Source organism: Felis catus, chromosome A2 (genome assembly GCF_018350175.1).
Source record: "Felis catus isolate Fca126 chromosome A2, F.catus_Fca126_mat1.0, whole genome shotgun sequence".
NCBI lineage: Eukaryota > Metazoa > Chordata > Mammalia > Carnivora > Felidae > Felis > Felis catus.
This window is the reverse complement of record NC_058369.1, coordinates 115,866,486-115,892,268: the sequence shown is the minus strand read 5'-3', so window position 1 is coordinate 115,892,268 and position 25,783 is coordinate 115,866,486. Positions and strand designations below refer to the sequence as shown.

The 25,783-nt window shown below is 38.6% G+C and overlaps 1 protein-coding gene and 1 pseudogene across 3 annotated transcripts; one reads left to right on the top strand and one right to left on the bottom strand.

Annotated features, from left to right (window-relative positions):
* Nucleotides 1-216: 216 nt before the first annotated feature.
* FAM221A (family with sequence similarity 221 member A) lies at nt 217-21,836 on the bottom strand. Of its 3 annotated transcripts, XM_045052505.1 has the most exons (8): nt 21,682-21,815; nt 21,049-21,235; nt 19,233-19,406; nt 15,685-15,875; nt 13,908-14,114; nt 7,163-7,270; nt 4,064-4,146; nt 217-316 (listed from the first exon to the last, which is right to left on the bottom strand). In XM_045052505.1, exons 2-8 carry the CDS (start codon nt 21,114-21,116, stop codon nt 248-250), a joined length of 900 nt encoding a protein of 299 aa, XP_044908440.1. In that variant the 5' UTR covers nt 21,117-21,235; nt 21,682-21,815; the 3' UTR covers nt 217-247. The 3 variants fall into 3 exon arrangements, with proteins under 3 accessions (XP_044908440.1, XP_044908441.1, XP_044908442.1); XM_045052506.1 differs by lacking the exon at nt 21,049-21,235 and having other exon boundaries at nt 21,682-21,836; XM_045052507.1 differs by lacking the exons at nt 217-316; nt 21,682-21,815 and adding an exon at nt 6,840-6,900 and having other exon boundaries at nt 21,049-21,204.
* Nucleotides 21,837-23,294: 1,458 nt separating this feature from the next.
* LOC101096218 lies at nt 23,295-24,516 on the top strand (annotated as a pseudogene).
* Nucleotides 24,517-25,783: the final 1,267 nt, after the last annotated feature.

Here is a 25,783-nt window from a genome sequence, read left to right as displayed (position 1 = left end):
GCCCGCTTCAAGTTCTGTGTCTCCCTCTCTCTCTGCCCCTCCTCCACTCACACTCTGTCTCTCTCTCTCTCTCTTGATCTCTCAAAAATAAATATTTAAAAAATTTTTTTTAAAAATTAAGGAAACAACCAAAATGACATTTTTACATAGTAAAAGAAGTAAATAATTTGGGAGAAAATAAACTATTATTGTATTTAAATAAACACAAACAAAACCTATTTGGATGATGGTTTTAATTTGATAGTCTTCATGAAGGTTTTGTACTTGACGGCAACGGTGCTTTTCCTTTCTGCTTAGCAACCTTTTCCATTTTTATCTGTAAAATTAAAATATTTGTTGATACAATAATGTGTAAAACATCCTAAAGAAAAAAAGGTTGTACACACCTTATTTGGATTCATGTCTCATTTATCACAGCCATTTCACACAGTTACTTAGCAATTCTTAAGCTGCTAAATTCTAAAACCAAAATCTAATAGTTAAAGGGACCTAACTGCATTTTTAAACTGTGGTTTGATTTCAACTTTACAGAAGCATTTTAATAAAAATAACATAGTGAATATTGCTTTGGAGAAAATTACTAAGTGTATTTTAACTTCCACTTAAAAACTGTCTTACAAAAGCTTAAATACCTAACCATACATCCAGCCTATGCATATTCCCTACAGAATATACCTAATGCAGCTGAATTATCTCTGGCACATGGGCTACTGTAAGGACAGTGTCCTCTAATTGTGGTTTTCACATTTCCACAGTGACATCCCTGAAGGCTCCACTATAACTGAAGCAAAGCAGCAGCTTGCATTCCTTACTAGTGGCTTTCTGACCTTTTGGAAACATTTAAACCCCTTCCATGGGAAAAAAGGTCCCAGAGAACAGAGAGCCCACTTGCCTCTTACAATTCCCAGAGGCAACACCACTGCCTTCTCTCTGCAAGAGAAAGGGGGACAAAATATGGGGCATGATAGGTGGAGGCAGGGCCTCCTACCTTCTAAGGTGATAGGAATAATATCAAGAAACCAGAAGGGACCTAGTACCCAATCTTATCAAATTGTAAATCATAACATCCCAATAATAAAATGTTTATATCTTACATTTGTCTCATCCCCATTTTTTCCCCTCTCTCTCCTCTCTGAGTTGGTTAGGACCTGATTCAGAAATCATACATTCAGGGGTGCCTGGGTGGCTCAGTTGGTTAAGCATCTGACTTTGGTTCAGGTCACAAACTCATGGTTCGTGGGTTCGAGCCACGCATTGGGCTCTGTGCTGACAGTACAGAGCCTGCCTGGGATTCTCTCTCTCTCTCTCTCTCTCTCTCTCTCTCTCTCTCTCTTTCTCTCTCTCTCTCTCTGCCCCTCCCCCACTTCCTCTCCCTCCCTCTGTCTCAAAAATAAATAAATAAGCTTTAAAGGAAAAAAACAAGAAATCATACATTCATATCACTCTTATACACTGGATCAGTCAGCAGGTCATCTGAAGGACCTCTAAAAAATACCCTATATTAAGGCAAAGATTATAGGCAAAGATTATAAAAGCATATTTGAATCTTTACCATTTATTAACTATTTGAGACAAGCTACATAACCAATAATTTTCTCATTTGTAAAAAAAAAAAAGGTCATAATAATAGGTGGTTCTCAGGGTTGTTCTAAAGGTGTAAATAAGATCGTATATATAAAGATCTAGGTACTCAATAAGCAGACAACAAATCCTTTCCCCTCATTTAGGGCCAAGTGTTAGCTTTATGTAATATCAAAAAAGAGAGAAAATGCTAAACAACCAAACAAAGCTAAAGCAGGGTTTCCTCATTTAAAATAGTACTTAGCAAATACATCCACCTAGTCTAGTGTCTGAAGAGCAAAGATATCTCCCCCTTCCTTTTTTCTTTTTCAATTTCCTGGCACTAACAGCAATAGCACCTTGCACCTAGTTGGCCTTTGATAACTGTTTCCTTAATAAAATTCTCCTTTCTTGGGGATAGGAGACCAAGGGTCATCCACAATGGAAGAAATAACTTGACCTAAGATATAAAAGCAATGAAGCAACTCTTCAATAATATCTAAAAGTAGTTAGTAAACCATGTTACCACAAAGGCATCAACTATCAAAGCCAACTCATATTTATCATAGATCCTTCCCCACACTAAATGTTACCAATGATTAGCAAAGGATACAAGCAAAAACCAGATACAGACATCGCATTGCTTTCTAAAGGGGCCCTGACCTATCAGATTGAGCTTCCTAGTTATCCCTTTTCCCTCAACAGTGCATGGAGTAAAATGCAAGTACTAATAATGTCTATAGTACATGTCAGCTCAGAAGAAGTTGTTTAGCTTTGAACTTCTTAGTTTTTATACTCCATTAATCACACAGGCTGGCGAGTTTATAAGCTGTGTCTCATAAATCCACAAATCACACAAGCTGGAGAGTTATAAACTACATCTCATAAATCCATAAATTCTAGGTCTATTTATAATAAGTAGCCTGGATTGGCCAGGTATATCCTCTAAAACAATCATAGATAAGAACTCCCCCCATTATCTTCCCACAGGCAAACACCAACTGGCATGTTTTCAAGGTAGTCAATACTACCCAGGCTTCTGGAGGAAGGAAGGAAGGAGTTCTAGAACACTGTTCCTCATGAGCCTAGGACAAAAAACTAAAATTCAGCTGTGCACCTGTGTATTCCAAGAATGGAGACTGATTTAATTCAAAAAGTCTATCCTTAATGATACTGTAAAAATAGCCTTTTCTTTCTTCACTCTGGCCATTTAATCTCCCTTCCAGAGATCCTACCACCACCTTTTACCTTTAGATGAGTACTTTCTAGTTAAGGTAGCCACTAGCCATACGTGGCCTACTGAGCAATTGAAATGTGGCTGGTGTGACTGAGGAAAATAATTTTAAGTTTCAGTTGATTTAAATTTAGATTTATAGAGCTACATATAATGAATAGCTACAGCACAGGTATAGAACATTTGCATCACTGCAAAAAGTTCTAGTTCTTTCTCTGCCTTAAATCATATCTAGGACACTCCCCCTCTGCTTCAAAATTCTTCATCAGGAAAACCAAGCTGATCTCTGCCCCCTACACCCTTCCTCTCCTCTTGGAAGGTGAATTTATTTAATGGTCTCCTTTTACCACCCTTCAGTTACTCAATAAGCTACAACAAAAAGTGACAAGAGTGTCTTTACTTTCTTATCACTTATTACCCAGTTGGAGAGATAATAAATAGCCACTGAACAACTATAAAATAATCCTAAGAAAAGCACTTTGGGTAATGTACCATATGGATGGATACCATTCCCCATACCTCATCAAACCAACACACTTTCATCTGGCAATAACCAAAAATAAAGCTATCAAATATGAACACTGCCAGGAAATGCATCAAATGTGTAACTTTATGAGATGTATGAAAGTGATGATCAATGTGTTTACTTGTTCAATTTTCCATAAATATTTATTGAAAAGTTATTATGTGCAATGCACTGTAGTTAATTCTGAAGAAAATATAAAAAGGAACCAAATACTGTTTATCCCTAAGGAGTTTATAGTGTGGTGGAGAACTGATGAAAATTATCACTAGCGAAAGCTGGGAAAACATCAATACTACAGTTGCTGAGCTCTCAGGATCGCTAACATACATTTAGGTTTTGTGTTCTATTTCTTAAAGACTAATGGGTAATTTTAATTTGAGTCTAGATATACCTTGAATGCACTGAGAAGAAGAAATATTACATATTAAAATTTCAAGATTAAAAAAAGAATTCAAGATACACGTAATTTACAAATCTGCTGATAGTTGGTGTTTATTATTGACGATTTTATTTGTACATTTAATCAATATTTATGACCTTCATAAATTAGCATATTAGATATCATATTATTCATTCATCCTGTTTCTCTCTGAATCATTCTAAATAAGCCTCAAGTCCTAATACAGCTATAAGTAGAGACTTTATAAATTATTTTCAATGATGATCCACAATCAATATGTAATTCTACTGTGTCTTTGTCACAAGTAAATGCTTAAAGTAAGCAGATTTCCCCACAGACTTACCCTTTCTTGGTATCGTCTTTCAAAGAAAGCCATATCATCCTCTTCAGGTCTCTTTAAGGAAGAAACTTGACCACTTGTACCTACTAATAAAGAAAAAAAATTCTATGTGATATATTTACATCATTATAAATTCTCCTGAAATTAAAAAAAAAAGAAAGAAAACTTTACTGTTACCAATGATGAATTCTTATTTTTCAAACCAGAATGGTCTAAATGGTAATTAATCCTACCACCTAATTATTTTTTAGAGTTCAGAGCATTGTAAGTCAAAGTAATTTTTATTGGCAAACATTCTGCTAATGTCCAACTGGTTCATATTAAATAACACCATATAGCTACTTCACATAAGAGCACACTTTGCTTTCTTCAATGACATTTTAAATTTTATAGTGAAACTAGAAATTCATGTAACACCATAACCAATAACACACAGAAGTAATTACAGAAGGTCTATGCTATGGTCTGAATGTTTGTGTTCTCCTCAAATTCATCTGTTGAAATCATAATGCCTAGTGAGATGGTCTTAAGAGGTGGGGTCTTTGGGAGGTGTTAGGTCATGAGTGTGGAATCCTCACAAATGGGACTCGTGCTCTTACAGAGATCCCTCAACTCTTCCACTATATGAGGACACAATGAGAAGGGACCAGCTATGAACCAAGAAGAGGACCTTCACCGGAACACAACCATGCTGGTGCCCTGATCTTGGATTTCCCTACCTCCAGAACCATGAGAAATAAATTTTTGTTTATAAGCTACACAGTCTATGGTATTTTGTTATAGCTGTCCGAATGGACTATGGCAGTGTGTATAAGCAACCAAGATACTACCTGCTTTGAAACTTTTCAAAACTAAAATAATTTTAACCATTTTCCATGGTATTCCTTTTTTTTTTTTTTTTTTTTTTTTTTGAGAGAGAAAGAGAGCAGGGGAGAGGGGCAGAGGGAGAGACAGAATCTTAAGTGGGCTCCATGCTCAGCACAGAGCCCGATGCAGGGCTAGATCCCACAACCCTGGATCATGACCTGAGCCAAAATCAAAGAGTCAGATGCTCAACCAAGTGAGCCACCCAGGCTCCCCTTTGGTATTCACTTTTTAAAGCTAAACAAGCAATAGTTTATGTTGTAAAAGGAATTTAAAATTGCTCTAGGAAGGAAAATCGGGATTTCATGAAGAAAACACTAAGGACACTAAGAGCCTTGTTCCATGAAAAGTTCACCTTCATTTCAGGTGAATGTGCTGCTTGGGTCCTTTCATATCCAAAAAAGAATATCAACGTGAATACATGTTCTAGTTTTCAAAGCATATAAATTCACCACAACCAGCAACACAAAAATCACCTAACTACAGACAATCAGCACAGAGTATAACCACACTCTGTCAACTATGTAACAAAAGCCTACTGAGAAAAGTAAGAAAAAATGCTTAGAATATGTGCTGCCTATCCATCTCAAAACTACGGGTCTTTCTCTGGATCATGTTGGACCATTTGAGCTAAGTCACTTGTAGAATCACCTTCATTGAGTTGCATTTTAATGATATGCTACCATTTATCCGGTAAAACAGTATTTCACCACTTTTATCAAGGTGACTATCAGAAATGAGCAACCACATGCTGCATTTGCTGAAAAAAGTTTTCAAGGACCTTGGGCCACTGCATCATTGAGGTTCACACTATAGACACATCTTTAAAATCTACCACTGGTAGGGTGCCTGGGTGGCTCAGTTGGTTGAGCATCCGACTTCAGCTCAGGTTGTGGTCTCGCAGTTAGTGAGTTCGAGCCCTGCATTGGGCCATGTGCTAACAAACAGCTCAGAACCTAGAACCTGCTTCAGATTCTGTATCTCTCTCTCTCCCTCCCCCGCTCATGCTCTGCCTCTCTCTCTCAGCAATAAATGTTAAAAAATAATAATTATAAAATAGAATAGAACAGAATAGAATAATAAAATAAAATAAAATAAAATAAAATAAAATAAAATAAAATAAAATAAAATAAAATAAAATAAAATAAAATCCAGCACCAGTATACCTTTCATTAACACTGTGGAACTCACAATAATATGATGAGTCTTTCTAATAATGAAAAGTATTTGGCTGATCACACCTTTCTCTGTGCCTTGGATGCCACTACACTCAGTCAAAACTAAAGCTTAATTACATCATCAGCAATTACATCAACCTGGAAAGTTGATATAATTGTATCCTTTTTCTTGGTTTACATTTCTTACTTCTATCTATATTTTATCATTACTTTGTTGTGTGTTGTTTTTGTAAGTATGTAAGTAGCCCTAAAATCCCTTGTGGAGAAAGTCAGGGTACATGAAAAGATTATATGAAATTATTTTTTAAAATTCTCATTTAAAAATACTTGCAAATATTAAATACCTAATGCACCATAAAAATTCCTTCTTCAGGGGCACCTAGGTGGCTCAGTCGGTTAAAGCGTCCGACTTCGGCTCAGGTCATGATCTCATGGTTTGTGAGTTCAAACCCCGTATTGGGCTCTGTGCTGACAGTTCAAGCCTGGAAACTACTTCAGATTCTGTATCTTCCTCTTTCTTTCTGCCCTCCCCTGCTCGTGCCCTGTCTGTCTGTCTGTCTCTCTCTCTCTCAAAAATAAACACTAAAAAAAAAATTCCTTCTTCAATGTTTTGTCTTAATAAAGGAAATAGAATACAAGTGCTTAAAAATTAATAAAACTCATGTATATGTATAATGTATAATTTATATGTATATGCATCATTTATAAATGACAAAACCTTGCTAATTTATACTTACCACTGGATTACATCCTGATTGGGAGAGCCTGAAGGATCAAGGCAGTCCACTAGAGGGCTCTCTTACTCAGACATCAAAACAATCACATGCAAAAATAAGGTTTTAAAATTTTAAATTATTGAATTATTAGAATACTCGTAATGCTCCTGTTTAGAAATTTTGCCCACCAAAAGAAGTTTCTTGCTTTTTTCTCAGTGCATGGTTAAAAAGTAAAATGATAACCAAATTGTGGTAATACTGAAGAAAAAAAGATCTAAAAAATGAAATCAATCTACATTCTTATTTACCACATCCAAAAATATTTGTCAATTTATTTTCATTACCATCTGTTAGTGTTTCTGGAGAAGAACTAGATGATGCTTGAAACGCTTTCAGAAATGGGTGGTCCATGGCTGAAACTGGAGAGTCTAAAAATTCCATTGAAGGTGCACCTGATAACAAAATGCATGAAGAATGAAAATTAAATCTCTCTGTTAAAATACAAAAAAGTTATTTCCATGCAAAATAAATTAGAACCTCAGCAGAATAATTAGAAAAGTCCTTTCTATAAAAAAGAAATTTTTAGTTAAATTTTTATCTGCCATGTAAAGGGAATTAGGTAAAAGTATTTTTTTATTTCTCAGAGATCTTCTTCACAGAAAAAAAATTATGCATGAATAAAACCTTAATATAGTCACAAAAACACTATCAAAAGCAAGTCATTTATGGGGCCTGGGTGGCTTAGTCAGTTAAGCATCCAACTTCAGCTCAGGCCATGATCTTGGAATTCATGGGTTCGGGCCCCACATCAGGCTCTGTACTGACAGCTCAGAGCCTGGAGCCTGCTTCAGATTCTGTGTCTCCCTCTCTCTCTGCCCCTCCCCTGCTTATGTGCATGCTCTCTCTCTCAAAAATACATAAACATTTTTTTTAAAATTTAAAAAGCAAGACATTCGTGACAAAGAACCTCTAATTGAAGAGGGCAGTATAAGTGTGTTTTTACTCTGTTCCTCTCTAGGAAACCATCTCAAAACGAAGTATGAAAAATAAAGAAAAATTCAATTAAATAAAGATTCATCCACAAATTATGAATACCCATTGCTAACTACATTGACTTTTAAATCAAAAGTAAGGAAGCTGGGGGCACAGTCGGTTAAGTGTCTGACTCTTGATTTTGGCTCATGTCATGATCTCACAGTCCGTTAAGATCAAACCCCGCATGGGCTCTGAATTGACAGTACAGAGACTGCTTGGGATTCACTCTCTCTCCCTCTCTCTCTGACCCTCCCCCTTTCATGCTCATTTGCATGCGCGCTCTCTCTCTCTCTCTCTCAAAATAAATAAACCTAAAAAACAATCTTAAAAAAATAAAATAAAATTGAGTACTTCCTTATAACCTAAACCTAAACAATTGCTCATTTTTTCAGATTCCTGTCTGTTCCTTCTCTAGCTCCTGTCTCCTGTGGCTTGTAGGAATATAAGACAAGGGACTGACATCCACTCAGGTCCTTGTGCTGTCCTCTGGCTGCTGAATGCACTACTTATCTCAAATGCTCAAGGCTGGTAAGTGGTAATTTAGACCCACAGCTTGGTAGGTCCTAACGCGTGTTCTCACTAAAAGTCAGACTCCTCAATGCCTACAACTTCCTCTATTGAATCCCCCAGAGCTCAGGGTACCCACCTTTAGCTCTGCTCGGTGTCCCCTTGCTATGATAAATGTCAGAGCATGTCCCACGGCCTAACAGCTCAACTGCCTGCCAACCACCCACTAGGAGTTGGAAATGATGGACTCCTTCTGCGTCATAAAGGAACCAAATTCCAGCAAGATACCATCTCTGTCCAGGACTCTACATAGCTAACAGAGCAGATGTCCCTCTGCCCCAGGCTCCCCTACATCTGATATCAAGACAAAAACAACTTATTTCCTCTCTTCACTCTCACCTTTCTTCACCCCACCTTCCCCTGGGGGCAAAAAAGGGAGAGATTTTCTTTCCTTACATTATAAAGATGCTTAAGTGATAAAATACCAGAAGTCACAAGAAGGCAAGTATGCCAGCTCTTCCCACTATTCCCTAGCACTGTTCTGCAAGTACCAGCCATTGTAACTAGTCAAGAGTAAGAGCCAGAAATATTGGAAAAGGCAAAAATACCATTATTTACAACATCAACCAAACATTTATTTTAAACTCTTAAGATTAAGTAATAATGACTGGTAACAGAAGCAATCTTTTTTTTTTTTTAAATTTTAAGTAGGCTTCCACAACCAATGTGTGACTTGAACCCATAACCCCCAAGATCAAGAGTCACATGCCCTACTGAGTGAGCCAGCCAACATTTGCTTTTTTATAAACAAATAATAACCAGCTAGAAAATTTAAAGGAAGGAAAAAAAAAAAAAAAACCCACGTATGATAGCTATTTAAAAAAAAAAAAAGAAATACCTAGAAATAGAATTAAGAAAATTAAGAAATAGAGGACTTTCATGAAGATAACTTCAGAATTCCACCCTACATAGAAAAAGACAAATGAAGATACTCAATATTTTAAAATATCAATTCTTCCTGGGGCACCTGGGTGGCTCAGTCAGTTGAACGGCTGACTCTTGATTCCAGCTCAGGTCATGATCCCAGGGTTGTTGAGCTCCATGCTGAGCGTGGTGGAGCCTGCTTAAGACTCTCTCTCTCTCTCTCTCTCTCTCTCTCTCTCTCTCTCTCTCTCTCTCTCTTTCTCTCTCTCTCTCTCTCTCTCAACCAGGGCACCTGGGTGGTTCAGTTTGTTAAGCACCTGACTCTTGGTTTTGCCAGGTCATGATCTCATGGTTTGTGGGTTCAAGCCCCACATCAGGCTCTGTGCTGACAGTGCAGAGCCTGCTTGGGGTTCTCTCCCTCTCTCTCTGACCCTCCCCTGCTCGCTTTCCCTCTCTCAAAATAAATAAATAAACTTTAAAAATTCAGGGTGCCTGGGTGGCTCAGTCAGTTGAGCATCTGACTTCAGCTCAGGTCATGATCTCGCGGTCTGTGAGTTCGAGCCCCGTGTCAGGCTCTGTGCTGACAGCTCAGAGCCTGGAGCCTGCTTCAGATTCTGTGTCTCCCTCTCTCTCTGCCCCTCCCCTGCTCATGCTCTCTCTCTCTGTCAGAAATAAATAAACATTTAAAAAAATGAAAAAAAAAAAAGATTCTCTAACTCTGCCCTTCTCCCCTGCTTATGCTCTCTCTCTTAAAAAAATAATAAATATAAAAAAATAAAAAATAAAATATCAATTCTTCCTACATTAATGTACACATTCAATGTGTTATCAACTAAATAATAAAATATTTTGTAATAATAGAATGTTTTCAAAAAATAATGCCAAAGTTCTGAAAAAATTAGAGAATAAGAATAGTCAGGAAAATTCTTTTTTGTTAATGTTTTTACTTATTTTTGAGAGAGAGAGAGAGAGAGATACAGCACGAGCAGGGGAGGGGCAAAGAGAGGAGACAGAATTTGAAGCATGCTCCAGGTTCTGAGCTGTCAGCACAGAACCCGACATGGGGCTCAAACTTGTGAACCACGAGATCATGACCTGAACCAAAGTCAGATGCTCAACCAACTGAGCCACCCAGATGCCACAAGAAAATTCTTAAGTAACAAAATGAAATCATAAATATTAATTTATTATAAAGTTATAGTATTGAAAACAGTATGGTTGTTGCACAGAAAGAGGCAACAATGAGGCACACTGACAAGCCCAGAACAATTTCTGAGTTGGAACCAAACCTACCGCTTACTAGCCGAATAACAAAGAACAAGATATTGCACTTTTCTGTGCTGAGTTTCCTTATCTGCAAAATAAAAGTAATAATAGTACCTAACTCAAAGTTATAGGGAGGACTAAATGAGCTAATAGATGTAAAGAGGCTAGAAAGACTCCTGGCAGTACAAAGCTGCAATCATCATCAACAACATCATTATTTTTTCTGTCACTTATAACTGGATCTTCTGTTAACTATTTCATGAGTTTAATACGATCATGCACCCAAGAAAACTGAAAAATGATTTACTTATGGAATTTAACAAGCTGGTTGTAAAATTACCTAGAAGAGAAAATGCAAAGATATATCAAGGAATCTTGAAACACACACACACGCACACACACACACACACACACACACACACACACATACACACACAAACAGGAGGAATTTACCATACCAAACATCAAAACACTCTATGAGGAATAATAATTAAATGTATGTAATATTGGCACAAGATAGACAAATAGTCCAATGCCACAAAACAGTGAGTATGACAGAATGTGAGAAAGATAAACTTTCAAATAACTAGGGAAAGAACTGTGTTTGGATAACTTGCCACCAATTTGGACAAAACCTGAAGTTATACATAACTCACACTTTCCCAAAAAATATATTCCAAATACATGAAAAAACAAAAAAATTAAGTATTAAAGTAAAATGAAGGTGAACATAGTTATAAAAATTGCCTCCAAAATTTAAAAACTGTATTAAACAAACACAAACCAAGGGGCACCTGAGTGGCTCAGTCGGTTAAGTATCCGACTTCGGCTCAGGTCATGATCTCACGGTTCATGAGTTCAAGCCCTGCATCAGGCTCTGTGCTGACAGCTTGGAGCCTGGAGCTTGGAGCCTGCTTTGGATTCTGTGTCTCCCTCTCTCTCTGCCTCTCCCCTGCTTCTCCTCTCTCTCTTTCAAAAATAAATATGTAAACATTAAAAAAAAAAAAAAAAAAGCCAAGACAACAAATGACAGATTGGAAGAAAATATCTGCAAAGTAAATGACAAAAGATCAGTAGACAGAATATAGAAGACTTCCAATAAATAAATGAGAAAAGTTAAAAGCATAAAAGTGAGCAAAGTATATGAACAGATAAGTATAGAAAGTAAAATGGCCAATAACTACGAGAAGACTCTTATCCCACTAATAACTAGGGAAATCAAACTGAAACAATAACATTTCACAGGTCAGACTGGACAAAAAATTGGGTTTAATGATATCAATGATCAGCATAAATGTGAGAAACAGGGAAGCTAAAAAATCATTAGAGGAAGCATAAACAAGTGAGGCATTGTTGGAAGGCAATTTGACAGCATGTATTAAATCTCACACACTTCAACCCAACAATTATTCTACTTCTCTGTATCTACCTTAGGCTCAAATTTATGTAGTATACAAGGAAGCAAGTTCAAGGATGTTTTCGGCAGGACTGTATGTAAAGGCAAAAAACAAAAAGGAAACCATCTAAATTTCATGAACAAGGTTTAGAAAAATCCCACAAAGCACCATGATCAAAGGGGGCCTGGCCAGTGGGCAGGGCTGAGAAGGCAAGATCAGCCCCATGCACTTGCATTTTACAAGGAAACGCTCCCAAGAACTGTAAATATGTACATTTGTCTGACTGTGCACCTTTAGTGCAGCATTGTTGATTTATTAAAAGCAACAAGTCTCAGGGAAAAAAAAGAAAAAAAACCACAGAAATGGTTTAGAAAACCTGATAAATCTATAGTGTGAAATATTATGCAGCAGTTTAAAAGAATTAAATAGATTTGTGTGTCCTGATATGACAGGCCTTCAAATTTTTTCCAAGATAAAAACTATAAAAATGTATGCTAAAAAGAAAAATAAATATCAATTGTTGACAGCAAATTACTCTCTGAAAAGAATCTCGGGTAAAGAGAAGTGTTTAAGGGGTCCTTGCAGTACTTCATTTTTCTTTTTTTTTCAGTTTATTTATTTATTTGGGGTGGAAGGAGAGGTGCAGAGAGAGAGGGACAAAAGAATCCCAAGCAGGCTCTGTGCTATTAGCATGGAGCCCTACAGGGAACTCAAACTCACAAACCACGAAATCATGACCTGAGCTGAAATCAAGAGTCCAGCACTTAGCCAACTGAGCCACCAGTTGGCTTCATTTCTATTGTTTGAATCTTTATAACAAGAAAATGTTTGTTCATCTTTATATAATTTTTGTAATGAAAAAATGAAAGAAAAAAAAAGAATACAAAAAAGTTCCTACACAAAGTATTTAAAGTAGATAGGAACCTGGGCCCCTAGGTGGCTCAGTTGGTTAAGCCACCAACTCTGGATTTCAGCTCAGGTCATGATCTCATGGTTGGTAAGTTCAAGCCCTGCATGGGGCTCCACACTGTGAGCATGGAACCTGCTCGGGATTCTCTCTTTCTCTCCACCCTTCCCTTTCCTTACTCCACTCGTGCTCTCGCATGTGCAGTTTCTCTGTCTCAAAATAAATAAACTTTAAGAAATTTTTAAAAAATAGGGGCACCTGGATGGATCAGTTAGGCAACCCACTCTGGGTCAGGTCTTTGGCTCAGGTCATGATCTCACAGTTCATGGGTTTGAGCCCCGCATCAGGCTCTATGCTGATAGCTCGGAGCCTGGAGCCGGCTTGGGATTCTGTCTCCCTCTCTCTCTGCCCCTCTCCCGCTCATGCTCTGTCTCTCCTTCAAAAATAAATAAACATTAAAAATAAATAAATAAATAAATAAATAAATAAATAAATAAACGGGAACCATATTCTCCCCAATCCTAGTCAACTCAGAAGGATCAAAAAAAGAAGAATCCAGCTACCTTCAATAGTTCAAGACACATCCAACAGAACTTTTCCCTATATTACTTAACTTTCATGTATGCAAGCAGTGTGTGCATACATTATCATGTGATAACATGTACACACATGCATAGACATACACACACATAGACATAAGGCTGTTTCCAAAATGAGATGGCTATAATGGCAAAAACATGCATACAACAGGGTAACAGTTAGGTAAACTCTATCATATCAAATAAAAGAAATATTCAGCTATTACAAACAGGGTTGGGTTGGGATTTGGGTATTGGGGTAGGCGTGATCTTTTATTCTTGTGTTTTCTAAATTTTCTGTAATAACCATATATTTTATAGTGGCATTAAACCTTTATAAAAAATAAAAATAAAATGAGAGACTTTTTCTGGAAAAAAACAAAGAATATAAAGTATAAAACAAATATAGGGCTACACTATTGTCAGCACACATAAAACAGTATAACAAACTCACATTCCATAGATTGTCACTTACCAATCCCACTGTCATCTAATCGCATGTAGCCTTCTGCCAGTGAGCTGAAGCCAGTCAAACCTCCCATTGCTGCATAAGGGACATCCTGTCCCACTGGTTTTCCCTGAGCAAGTCTTTCTTGCTTAGTTTCCACTACTGTGTCATGAGCATATGCAGGCTGACCACAAGCACAAGTGAAGCAACTATGGAATCCTGAACACTTGGAACCTGAATCAAGATGTAAAGGGAGTTAAATGTCTTTAAATACAGGGACTAAGCTGTGTGCCCTCAAAATGCTTAGCTTGGCCACAATCACCTGAATCCAGATCCCTCTATGCTGTCCTCTGGCCTCTGTAACTCTAATCTCCAGCCCTAGAATTCCCTCCCGGCCACTGCTCTTACTTCTGTAAGGTACTGACATGAATAAGGCAAGGTAAGGCATGTAGCAGAAAAATAAAATAAAATAAAATACTAGAAAAACCAGCTAGGACCAAAAGAAATTGGGCTAATACCGGAGAGCTAGGAAATGTCTGCCCAGTGGTAGGATCAGGTGAAGAGAAAATGTGGAAACCTCCCTATGGATTAATGCCCCATAAAAGCCACATAGGAAAGCCAACCCACAGACATAAAAAGGACACAATGGAATACTGTTTAACAATAAAAAGGAAAGAAGTACTGATACATGCTACAAAATGGATGACTCACACAAACATCATGCTAAGTGAAAGAAGCCAGTTACAAAAGGCTACATATTCATTTATATGAAATGTCTACAATATGCAAGTCCATACAGACAGTTGGTTGCCTAGGGGTGGGGGAGAAGAAGGAATAAGAAATGACTACTAATGGATATGGAGTTTCTTTTGGGGGTGATGAAAATGTTCTAAAATCGACTGTGGTGATGGTCACACAACTCTATGAGTATATTAAAAACCATTAAACTATACTCTTGAAATGGATCAGTTATATAGTATTTGAATTATGTCTTAATAAAATTGCTATATATTAAAAAAAAAAAAACCCAAGCCATACTGAAATGGAAGCCAAAATACACCATTAACAAAATTTTACATGCTCACACTTCCAAAAAGTGTGTACATAATAAACAATAAATAAGTTTTATTTGACTACTTCCATAGCCAATGAAACATTTATTCCTGCCACTGTCATTAAAAATGTTTTATAACGTATTTCAATTCCAACTGCTATGAAAACTGGAATAACTCTCTCCTGAATAAATTACTGAACTAATGTCCTACCTATTTCAAGGGGTTTTTTAAAAGGATGATCAAGTAAAAGGGCCTAAAGGATCGGGGCTGGGATTTGGGTACAGCTATTGAGGTAAGAGCGCTATCACAAATAAAGTGTTAAAATTATTATGTTACATATTGCTTTTCCCATCAGCCTACGCTTTAGGCAATAACGTAATAATCTACCAGCAAAGCATAACATTTTTTTCAACTTATCAAATCCTTTTTAAAAGCCTGTAAATACAATTTAGTTGATAAAATCCCCACTCAAAAATTTAAATCACATCACATCTAGGTATTCTTTAAAATCTATCACTATCATTTAACTTATTTTAATTACATGAGGTTAAGGCTTAGGATTGCAAAGCATACAAATAACTCCAAGTTTTTCCACAAAAATAACATGTTAGAGTAGCTGTCCATCAAATTTTTCTGTGTTGTTTAATACTGACAACACAGCTGAATAAAACTGCCACAAAGACACATTAAATATTCAATAAAGAAGTACAAACATTCTGTTGGGTGTGTTTGTAATAACGTTAACTCACAGGCATTGCACATAAAGCCAGGCGCAGCCCTGTGCTGATCGGCAAAGTGCTTGCACCTGCAGCGAATGGGCTGCGCACCATTGAGAGGGACATAAAGGTAAGCCCTGCACTGGCAGCCAGTCGCTCGGCAAGGGAGACTAATAGGGCGCTGCTGTGGAATCGTTTCAAAGTCAGTTTTATGTTGTTTATACCTAAAAAAATAAAAGGGAAGAAGTAAAAACAATACAAGTATTGCTGGAAATTAGAATTGGTCTATTCTGTTAAATGCACAACTATTCTTTTTAATTTTGCTTTTCTTGCTAGTAAGGTAAAAATCAACTCCCTTGCAGTATTTCTGTCAACTATGTCAGAAATTGGTCAGAAAAATCTTTCACTCTTTTATATTTTTATTTTTAGTTATTTAAGAACAATTTTCACAGCAATATACAAAGAAATAGAATCCGCTTAAAATACTTACCACTACAGATTCTTTAATATGGACAACCTAAGAGTGTGAAAAAGGTTCTTTATAAAAATTCTTTTTATCAAAGTGCATTACTTAAATTTATTTTCACAGGTGTGCTACTTAAAACTGATATGAGTTCAATAATGTAATTTATTTTAATATAATTTAATTTTTAACTTTTAATTTCAAAATAAATTGTCAACATTTTTAGAAGCAAAAGCTCTTTGTTAATTAAAACACTGTAATTTTCTTAAATAGGCTAGTCGCTTCCTGCTCTTAAGGTGACACTCAATAAAAAAATATTAAATTTATTATTCTCAATATTAAGCTAAGTAGTACAAGTTAAAATAACAATGAGATATCATTTTTCACTTAGCAGAGAGAACCAACATTTTTTATACTATACGTAATTCACAATGCTGTCAGGAGTGTTACAAAAGAAACAATCTCATTTACTGTTTCAAGAAACTTAAAAAGATCCATCATTTCCATAGTGTATATAATTTCAAATATAGCATTTCCTAATATATATAATAGTTGAATCACTGTTATACACCTGAAACTAACATAATATATCAACTACACTTCAATAAAAATAAAAATAAAATCATCAAATTTAATAGAAAAAAATCCTTTAACCTGACAGTTCATTTTTTAAAAATATACCCTAACAAAATAATTCTGTGTATAAAGAGTTTTGTGCATAGATAATATCAGCAATAGTATTTACAATAGCAACATACACACATAAATACATACACAACATATTAATAAAGGAATGAATAAGTAAACCACTAGACAACAGTTTTTAAAATTTTTAGCAGTGAAACCCTTTTTCAAATAAAAACTTTTACAGAACCATAATATATAAAGCAGATAAAAGCAGAATTGGTTAAAGCAAGGGAAAGAGCCAGAACTAGAGTCTGTCCTTCCCCTAACCTCCCCTTCTACCTGGTACACCCCTGAGACTTCCTCCAAGGCTCTGGGGAACATACAATGAACACCACTGGACTAGCTAGAATATTGAGCAGGTATTAAAAACCTTGTTTAAGGCGAGCCTGGCTGGCTTAGCCAGGTGAGCATCCAACTCTCAATTTCAGCTCAGATCATGATCCCAGGGTTGTGGGATTGAGCTCACTTGGGATTGATTCTCTTTCTCCCTCTGCCCCTCTCCCTGGCTCACACTCTCCCTCTCTCTCTAAAATTAAAAACAAAAAATTTTTTTCAAATTAAAAAAAAAAAATCTTGTTTGTGATTACTACATAACAATGGGGAAACATTTCTCTGAATCTGTCATTAAAAACTTAGTATTTGTGAGCACACATAATTAACAACTAAATGAACTGTGAAGAAAAAATACATGAATATAGTAAAATGTATTGATAGCAGCTGGCTTTGGGTGATGAGTCTTCTTTCTACTTTTCTGGATATTCTTCATTTACCTTAATAATTATTATAGTATTTATAGGGGGGGCCCGGTGGCTCAGTCAGTTAAGCATCTGACTTTTATTTCAGCTCTGGTCATGATATCATGGTTTGTTAGATCGAATCTGACTTTTATTTCAGCTCTGGTCATGATATCATGGTTTGTTAGATCGAATTCCGCATGAGCCTCTGCACTGAAAATGCAAAGCCTGCTTGGGATTCTCGCTCTTCCTCTCTCTCTGCTCCCACCCCCCCCACTTTATACTCTCTCTAAACTTAAAAAATAATAATAATAAATAAGGATGCCTGAGTGGCTCAGTCAGTTAAGCATCCGACTTCGGCTCAGGTCATGATCTCATGGTTTGTGAGTTTGAGCCCCACGCAGGGCTCTGCACTGACAGTGCAGAGACCTGCCTGGGTTTCTCCCTCTCTGCCCCTCCCCCACTCAAATTATTTTGATTTATTAATCAAAAATAATAAATAAACTTAAAATATAAAAATAAAAATCTTTTAAAAATAATAATTACTATAATATTTATAATAGGGAAAAATAATAGTTTAGACAGAAATCTCACTGAGTGCTCAACTGATACTAAAGAACTTAATGATGAAAGTTGGGTTGGGTCAATTTTGAAGGTTAATTCCATGCTACGTAATTACACATATATGAGACTAGCAGTAAATTTATACAAGGATAAATGATAAAACCAACACAAATTTACCAAACTCCTCTTCAATTCTGAAAGATATCAACATAACCCTCATCCTCCATTCCTCCGTGGTGGTTTTCATCGGGTTGCTAAATACGTTTCAAGTAGATCTATACACAACATTACTCATCCTAGCAACCGCTTAACAACCTTTGGCAGACAGCAAGTCTGTAAATAGCAACTCTACAAAGAGTCTCTCACGAGAGCGCCCCAGAAACTATCAGAACAGGGCAGCTCTCCTTCCACAGTTTCTTTGAACAGAAAGTTAAAAGTTGTTACCTGAAAACACATAATAGGTTCAGCGATTTTTTTTTTCATGATGCAGCTTTGTCCTTTTGGGTTTTACAACTGTGACCTGTGACAGTAGTAAAATTTAAAGTAGGACACAACAAACACAGCTAAATGCAAACCTCAGGTATTGGCAATACGCATCAATGACTGGAGCCTCCTGTATTTTCTTTCCTCCCTGTGCTTTACTTGGAAAAAGACCATTTGCAATAAAAAGCTGTGTGCTTGTATTTTTGTTTGTTTAAAGAAAGGTATCAACACAACATGTTTCTTAAAATACAAAGGGAGATTAGTAAATTTGAGGAGAAAAGCTTCTATTTGTAGGTTGTAACCTGTTCACTATGGGTCAACTCAAGCAACTCTTAAGGCAGTTTTGCATTCTGATGACCTGTCCTCTGGTACCTCATCCAATAGTGGGTGAAGTAGACCCCTGGCAAAGCTGCAGGGGTACCAATCTCGTTTAACCAACTGCAAGAGAAAAGATACTTAGGGTGATGGACTCCATAATGAGTTCTAATAAGATATACTGGAAATTTTTTAATTATAGCAAAAAAAAAAAACTTTTGACAGTGTCTGGGTTATTATATAAAGCCTATTTTTAATGTTTCTCAATTATCACAAGTAATGTTATTTATCAAAGGAAGTACACTCTTCTATAGTTTTATATTTTCTAATCTTACCTATGTGTACAAAAACACAGTGTCTCTGGACCCACAAGTTTACAATCCATTCCAGTTGGTGATCGCCAGCTCACAAATAATCTGTTTTGTAAGCGCATCGGTAATACTTTTTTTTTGTATTCTTCATATTCTTCAGGAGTAAAATGTTTCCCTCCATCGTCCTCACCAACAATTCTACAAGAACAAAAAAGTCTCTTAAGCCTTGATTATTTATTTTCCAGATTATAAATAGCAAACTCTAAAACTAAACTATACTTGTACAGTCAAAGGAAATGCGGCTTCCGCTTTGATTTTTTACTTCAGGCTTATGTTAATAGCAAAATTAGACACAATGGTAATAAAACGTTTGCTTCCCATGTAAAAGAGGATTATAAATAAAGAAGACAATGAACTCATAACATCTGACTTTACCGATCCAGGTTTATCACTGGAGAATTACCACAAATCCATCACAATTTTTCCTTTGATCCTGAAGCAAACATGCTCATTCTTTTCATTAAACGCTGGAGCCTAATCTCCTAAAAATTCTAATATTTTCCTCCTTTAAAAACAGTACTCCCCTCAAAAAAAAAAAAACAATAGTACAAAAAACATCAGTGCAGAAGACAACATGGGTAATGGAAACCCAAATCCTGGCTGGGAGTTTAAACCCACAAATACCCTTGGATCTGCACAAGCTCAAACCCACATCTGTATTGGGTAATCATTGTTGAATTCCAAAACTACAACCTCAAAAGCTTATGGAAAAAATCAAGCCGCCACTATTTCAAACGGTAGTTACATAATAACCAAGGGATCTAGTTCAAATGCATATTCAGATTAATAGGTTTGGAATGGGCCTGAGAGTGTGCATTTCCAACAAGTTCCCAGGTGATGCCCATACCACTGGTCCATGACTGTTACACCTTGAGTAGCAAGGCTCTAACTTTTACAGCGAACTGTTCCAGGTTATTCATGTTTACAAAAATAATTTTCCACCAGGCCTTAATATCTGAACCAGGCAAGGGGCGCCTGGGTGGCACAGTCGGTTAAGCGTCCGACTTTAGCCAGGTCACGATCTCGCGGTCCATGAGTTCGAGACCCGCGTCAGGCTCTGGGCTGATGGCTCAGAGCCTGGAGCCTGTTTCCGATTCTGTGTCTCCCTCTCTCTCTGCCCCTCCCCCGTTCATGCTCTGTCTCTCTCTGTCCCAAAAATAAATAAACGTTGAAAAAAAAAAAATATCTGAACCAGGCAAAAGACCATATATGAAGGCACACATCCACACACCTAAACATCTAAATCTCTAATAAGTTATCAATCAACAGCAAGGCCCACAACTGCCTCACAGGGAAAAGCGCTGAAGACTTGGAGGCTAAAGGAGCCGGCTCTGCCCGCGGTGAGGGGTGGATGCAAGCTGTTCTGGGCACAGGACTCATGGCCTTACCTGGACCCACCTGAACTGGAGATAAGGCCTGACCCATCGAGCTACTCATTCTTACTTGTCTGACTCAGAATTACCATTTCTACTTGTTATCAAAAACTATACCACCTAGACAGCCAGAAGGAGTGAAGATCAGCTAAGGAATCCGTTTCCCCCAACGCCCCTGGGTGATTTGGAGCGACCACCTTTAAGCAGGGCAGCCCCTCTCGCTTTCCAGGCGGAGCGGCAAAGTGCCTCACGCCGGTTTACACACACACATTCTCCTCCCCGCAACCCCCCACCCCCGCCCCGGGGCCAATCCGCCCCCCCCCTTTCCACACCCCCACCACCCACCCCCGCCGCCGCCCTCAACCGCACATCCTCCAGCCTGTCCCTCTCCAGGAATTCCCACTCACCCAGTCTCCCAACTGCCAAAAATGTTTCTTGGGAGACCGGAAAAAATAACACGTCTCCGCAGGTGCATCAGCTTTCCTCAGGGCCCAGGGCAGTGAGTCGTGTCCTCAAACCAAAGCGGTGGCTCTGTTTCCATTTCCGTGATAGTTTCTCCAGAACCACCGAAACTACACCAGTAGTGTCTTTCTCCTAAAAACAGCACCTCGGGGTTGGGAGCACGTTTGGAAGTTCACGACATACCCTATTAACTAAACTAACATGCAAACGATGTCTGTTACTCCTTATAACGCCAGAGCACTCAATGTGTAACTCCTCAGTGGCCATTTAGATAAAAACACTTGGACCTCGGCATAAATAGAAGAGTTAAAAATTCTTCCTGGAAGGGGTCAAATAGGGAGACCTCTTAAACACTCTTGGAAGAGACTTATTAGAATAGAACTGCATGTCATTACAATATTTAATTACAAAAAGACGAAACTTATATCAATGTAAGTAAGCCTCCCCAACAACCCGGGAACTGATTCCCGGAGCCCCGGCGGGCGGCGCCCCGCCCCTGTCCGCGCCACCAGCGCTCCTCCGGCGACGGGGACGCGGCCCGCCCGGGTTTTCCTCGCCCCGCCAAACCGCAGCCTCACCTTCGGTACTCCAAGTACTCGTCCACGACCGCCTTGCCGCCGGAAGGCAACGTCAGCCTCTCCATGGCCGGGGGAATCGAGAGACGCCCGGCCGCGCGCTCGGAGCCGGAGCAGCTAGGAAGCCGGCCTCTGAGGAGCCGGGCCGGCTCCGCCCCCACCGGCCGCGCCCCCTCCCGCCCGAGTCCTGATTGGCCGGACCGAAGCCGCAGCGAAGGCCCATGGGCGTGCGCTTCCACCTGGCGGCAGCTCCTGGCGCAGGAAACCTTCCGTCTCCAAGCACAGCCCATCCGGCTTGGAATGCTGTTTACTGCAAGCACAAACCTGGTGCCTGTTGCCTCTCCCTAACCCCTGGTCTTGCAGGTCTCCTTGTAAGATAACAAGTGACAAGGGAGTGCAGTGCTTTGCATATAACGGATGCCCAGAACGTGGCTTATTTCTTCATACAGAGCTTCCCGCTGATTTTGAAAAGGTTCTGGGTCGTTGGAGGCCCAGCTCCCCAGATTCCCCCAGTCGTGTTTTCAAAATTGGCATTTAAAAACCTAGGATATAGGGAGGGGCCTGGGTAGCTCACTGGGTTAAGCATCAGACTCTTCTTGATATTGGCTCAGGTCGTGAGTTCACAGTTTGGTTTGTGAGATGGACCCCGGTCAGACTCTATGCTGAGAGTAAGGAGTCTGCTTAGGAGTCTCTCTCTTTCTCTCTCTCTCTCTCTCTCTCTCTCTCTCTCTCTCTCTCTCTCTCTTTCTCTCTCTCTCTCTCCCCCCTCCCCCCAGCTTGCATGTGTGCTTGATCTTTCTCTCTCAAAATAAATATTTAAAAATTTTTAAAGTAAATAAAAATAAAATTTAAAACTGTGATGTAGGGACACCTGGGTGGCTCCTTTAAGCATCTGATTCTTTTTTTTATGTTATTTTTATTTACTTATTTATTTTTGAGAGAGAGAGAGAGAGAGAGAGAGAGAGAGCTTGGGGGGGGAGGGGAGGGCAGAGAGAGAGGAAGACATGGAATCCGAAGCAGGCTCCAGGCTGGGAGCTGTCAGCACAGAACTGTCAGCACAGAGACTGACTCAGAGTTCCAGCTCATGAATCGTGAGATCATGGGTCAGAGGCTTAACAGACTGAGCCACGCAGGCGCCCCTAAGTATCTGATTCTTGATCCCAGCTCAGGTCTTGATCTCAGGTTTCTGAGTTTAAGCACCATATTTGGCTCCCCGCTGAGCATGCAGCCTACTTAAAAAAACAAAACAAAACACAAACACCCTGTGGTGTTAAATCAATAGTCCCAGTCTGTGGGACTGGGTGTCTGTGTCCAGTTTGGGTGTCACTAAACCACCGTGTTCTTCCAAGGTAGTGAAAGGTGGTTTAAGAGAAAACAAATAAAAACAATATAGTCAAGATTTTTTTACACCTTTGAAAATATTCTCCACAAAAAATTTTTTTAAGATTCTGTTTTTAAGTAATCTCTACACCCAGTGTGGAGCTCAAACTCACAACCCAGAGAACAAGAGTCCTAAGCTCCACCAACTGAGCCAGCCAGGTGCTCCTGCACAAAGTCTTTTTTAAAGCTGAATTACAATGCAGAACATTTAGCAGCCCAGAAAAAGAATAGGAAATCAATCATTACTCAAGGAGTCCTTAAACTCTGAGGCTCCTTACAGATCACCTTTAGCGCCCTCTATAAATTATCTGGGAGGAATAATTGGCAAACAGAAAAATAATTGGCTGAACTGCAATACTTTATTTCAAAAGTACTTTCCTGACTCTTTCCCATCTTGCAAGTTGGCGGACGAAAAAGCTGAGAAGCCGATACTAAGGAGAAGACACCTGAAGCCAAGAAGGCTGATGCTGGTGGCAAGGTTAAGAAGGATAACCTCAAGGCTAAAGAAGAAGCCCCACTGCAGCCGAAACCCTGTCCTAGTCAAAGAAATTGGCAGGTATTCCCAATCAGCTATGTATTCGAGAAAGGCTATGTACAGGAGGAAGAATTCAGCAGCTAAATCCAGGACTGAAAAGAAAAAGGAGAAGGTACTTGCTACTGTCACAAAACCAGTTGGTGTGACAAGAATGGTGGTACCCGAGTGTTAAACTTTACAAAATGCCTAGGTATTATCCTGCTGAAGATGTGCCTCGAAAGCTGTTGAGCCACAGCAAAAAACCTTTCAGTCAACATGTGAGGAAACTGCTAGCTATCATCGCCCCTAGGACCATTTCCATCATCCTCACTGGGCGCCACAGAGGCAAGAGGGTGGTTTTCTTGAAGCAACTGAGCAGTGGCTTGCTACTTGTGACCAGACCTCTTTCCTCAATCGAGTTCCTCTGCGTAGAACACACCAGAAATTTGTCTTTGCCACCTCCACCAAAATTGATATCAATAGTGTGAAAATCCCCAAACACCTCAAAGATGCTTACTTTAAGAAGAAGCTGCGTAAACCTAGACACCAGGAAGATGAGATCTTCAACAGGGAGAAAGAGAAATATGAGATTACACAGCAGTGCAAGATTGATCAGAAAGCTGTGGACTCGCAAATTCCACCAAAAATCAAAGCTGTTCCTCAGCTACAGGGCTACCTCCCTCCACTCTGTGCTTTCTCTCATGAATGGAGTTTACCCTCACAAATTGGTGTTCTAAATTTCTTACAAAAACCTAATTAAATAACTGATCTATAAAAAAAAAAAAAAAAGTACTTTCCTGAACACTGTATTTCGGGTCCCAAAGACAAGATGTTATGTAGAAATATTGTTTAGATGCCCCTCCCTCTTTCCTTTTCGGTGCCCCTTTTCTCCTTTCCAAAGGCTGTCTGCCTGCTCAGGCAGGTCCCAGTCCCACTTTGACATCCTCACTACTTTTTGTTAATTACTCTCCACCAGAATCTTATCTCATAACTCGGCTTAGCCAATGAACTTCAGAGACTCCCAAATACATTAGAATTTTATAGAGACAGTTTAAGGTTAAAAACTTTTCAACAGCCAGATAGAAGAGTAATCCCAAAATGGGATTTTAGGAGAAAGAACGCTGCTCTCCAATCACACCTGGTGGGCTGCTTGCTGTTGCCCGTTTTATCTCTTTATGAGCACCAACCTCTGCTTTTAGGCAGCAGCTAAACTAGCAAATATAAATGGCAGAAAGTGCCAGGCTGTGTGACCTTATAGAAAGTGGCAGGGGAGTGTCTATGTAGGCAGGTACAAGTTAATGAGTCCAGAAAGAAATAATTAAAATAGACTTAGTGCAATTGTAGACTCTTCTAGGAAGATGCTGGAGCAATAAACTCTGACCAAAAAAGTCAATAAAAATATAAGGCATGACAAATAAGACAATGGAACAAAATTGAAAATGTTATTCTAACCTTTTATGAAACTGACACCTTTGCTAATAAAATATATGGTTTTGACCTCTGCTTTAAAAAAAAAAGTATCGTGGGACTATAATTTCCTCTAAAAGTTGTCTTAAGTGATCTAGGAAATAGATGGACAGATGGAAATGAAAAAGGGACATTTGCCTTGGTAAGTGTTAGATATTTTACATATACAGTGTTGTGTTTTTTTCTGCAAATAACAGAATAAATCAACTAACAGTGGCTTAATTAAACATAGGGTTTTCCTCATCTTTGTTGTTATTCTAAAATGTTGGGAGGTACCTGGATGGCTCAGTCAGTCAAGCTCTGAGACTTCGGCTCAGGTCATGATCTCACAGTTCGTGAGTTCGAGTCCAGTCAGGCTCTGTGCTGACAGCTCAGAGCCTGGAACCTGCTTCAGATTCTCTGTCTCCCTCTCCTTTGCTCAGCCTCTGTTTCTCTCTCTCAAAAATAAATAAGCATTAAAAAAAATGTTTTAAAGAAATGTTGGTGTAGATGGTTGCTGGCATTGGTTCAGGGCATTTTCCCCATGGCTGCAAGATTTCTTGAAATGCTTTCCAAATTCAAGAAAGAAAGAAGGGAGACAACCAATGTCAGCTATTCCTCTTTATCAAGTAAGAAAGTTTTCCCAGAAGCCACTCCAAAACCTTTTCATTTACGTGTGATTGACCCAAACTATGTCATATGGCCACCCCTAGTTGCATAAAGGAGACTTGGAAAAGAAGCATAGTACTTACATTTCCCAGGCTT

Bases quoted from the DNA above. Each gene is read 5' to 3' on its own strand.
- FAM221A (XM_045052505.1), bottom strand. From the start codon at position 21,116: ATGCACCTGCGGAGACGTGTTATTTTTTCCGGTCTCCCAAGAAACATT. The intron at 19,407-21,048 runs GTGAGTGGGAAT...TTGTTCTTGTAG, and splicing joins TTTGGCAGTTGGGAGACTGG to AATTGTTGGTGAGGACGATG. The intron at 14,115-15,684 runs GTGAGTTAACGT...ATCTTGATTCAG, and splicing joins TGGCTTTATGTGCAATGCCT to GTTCCAAGTGTTCAGGATTC.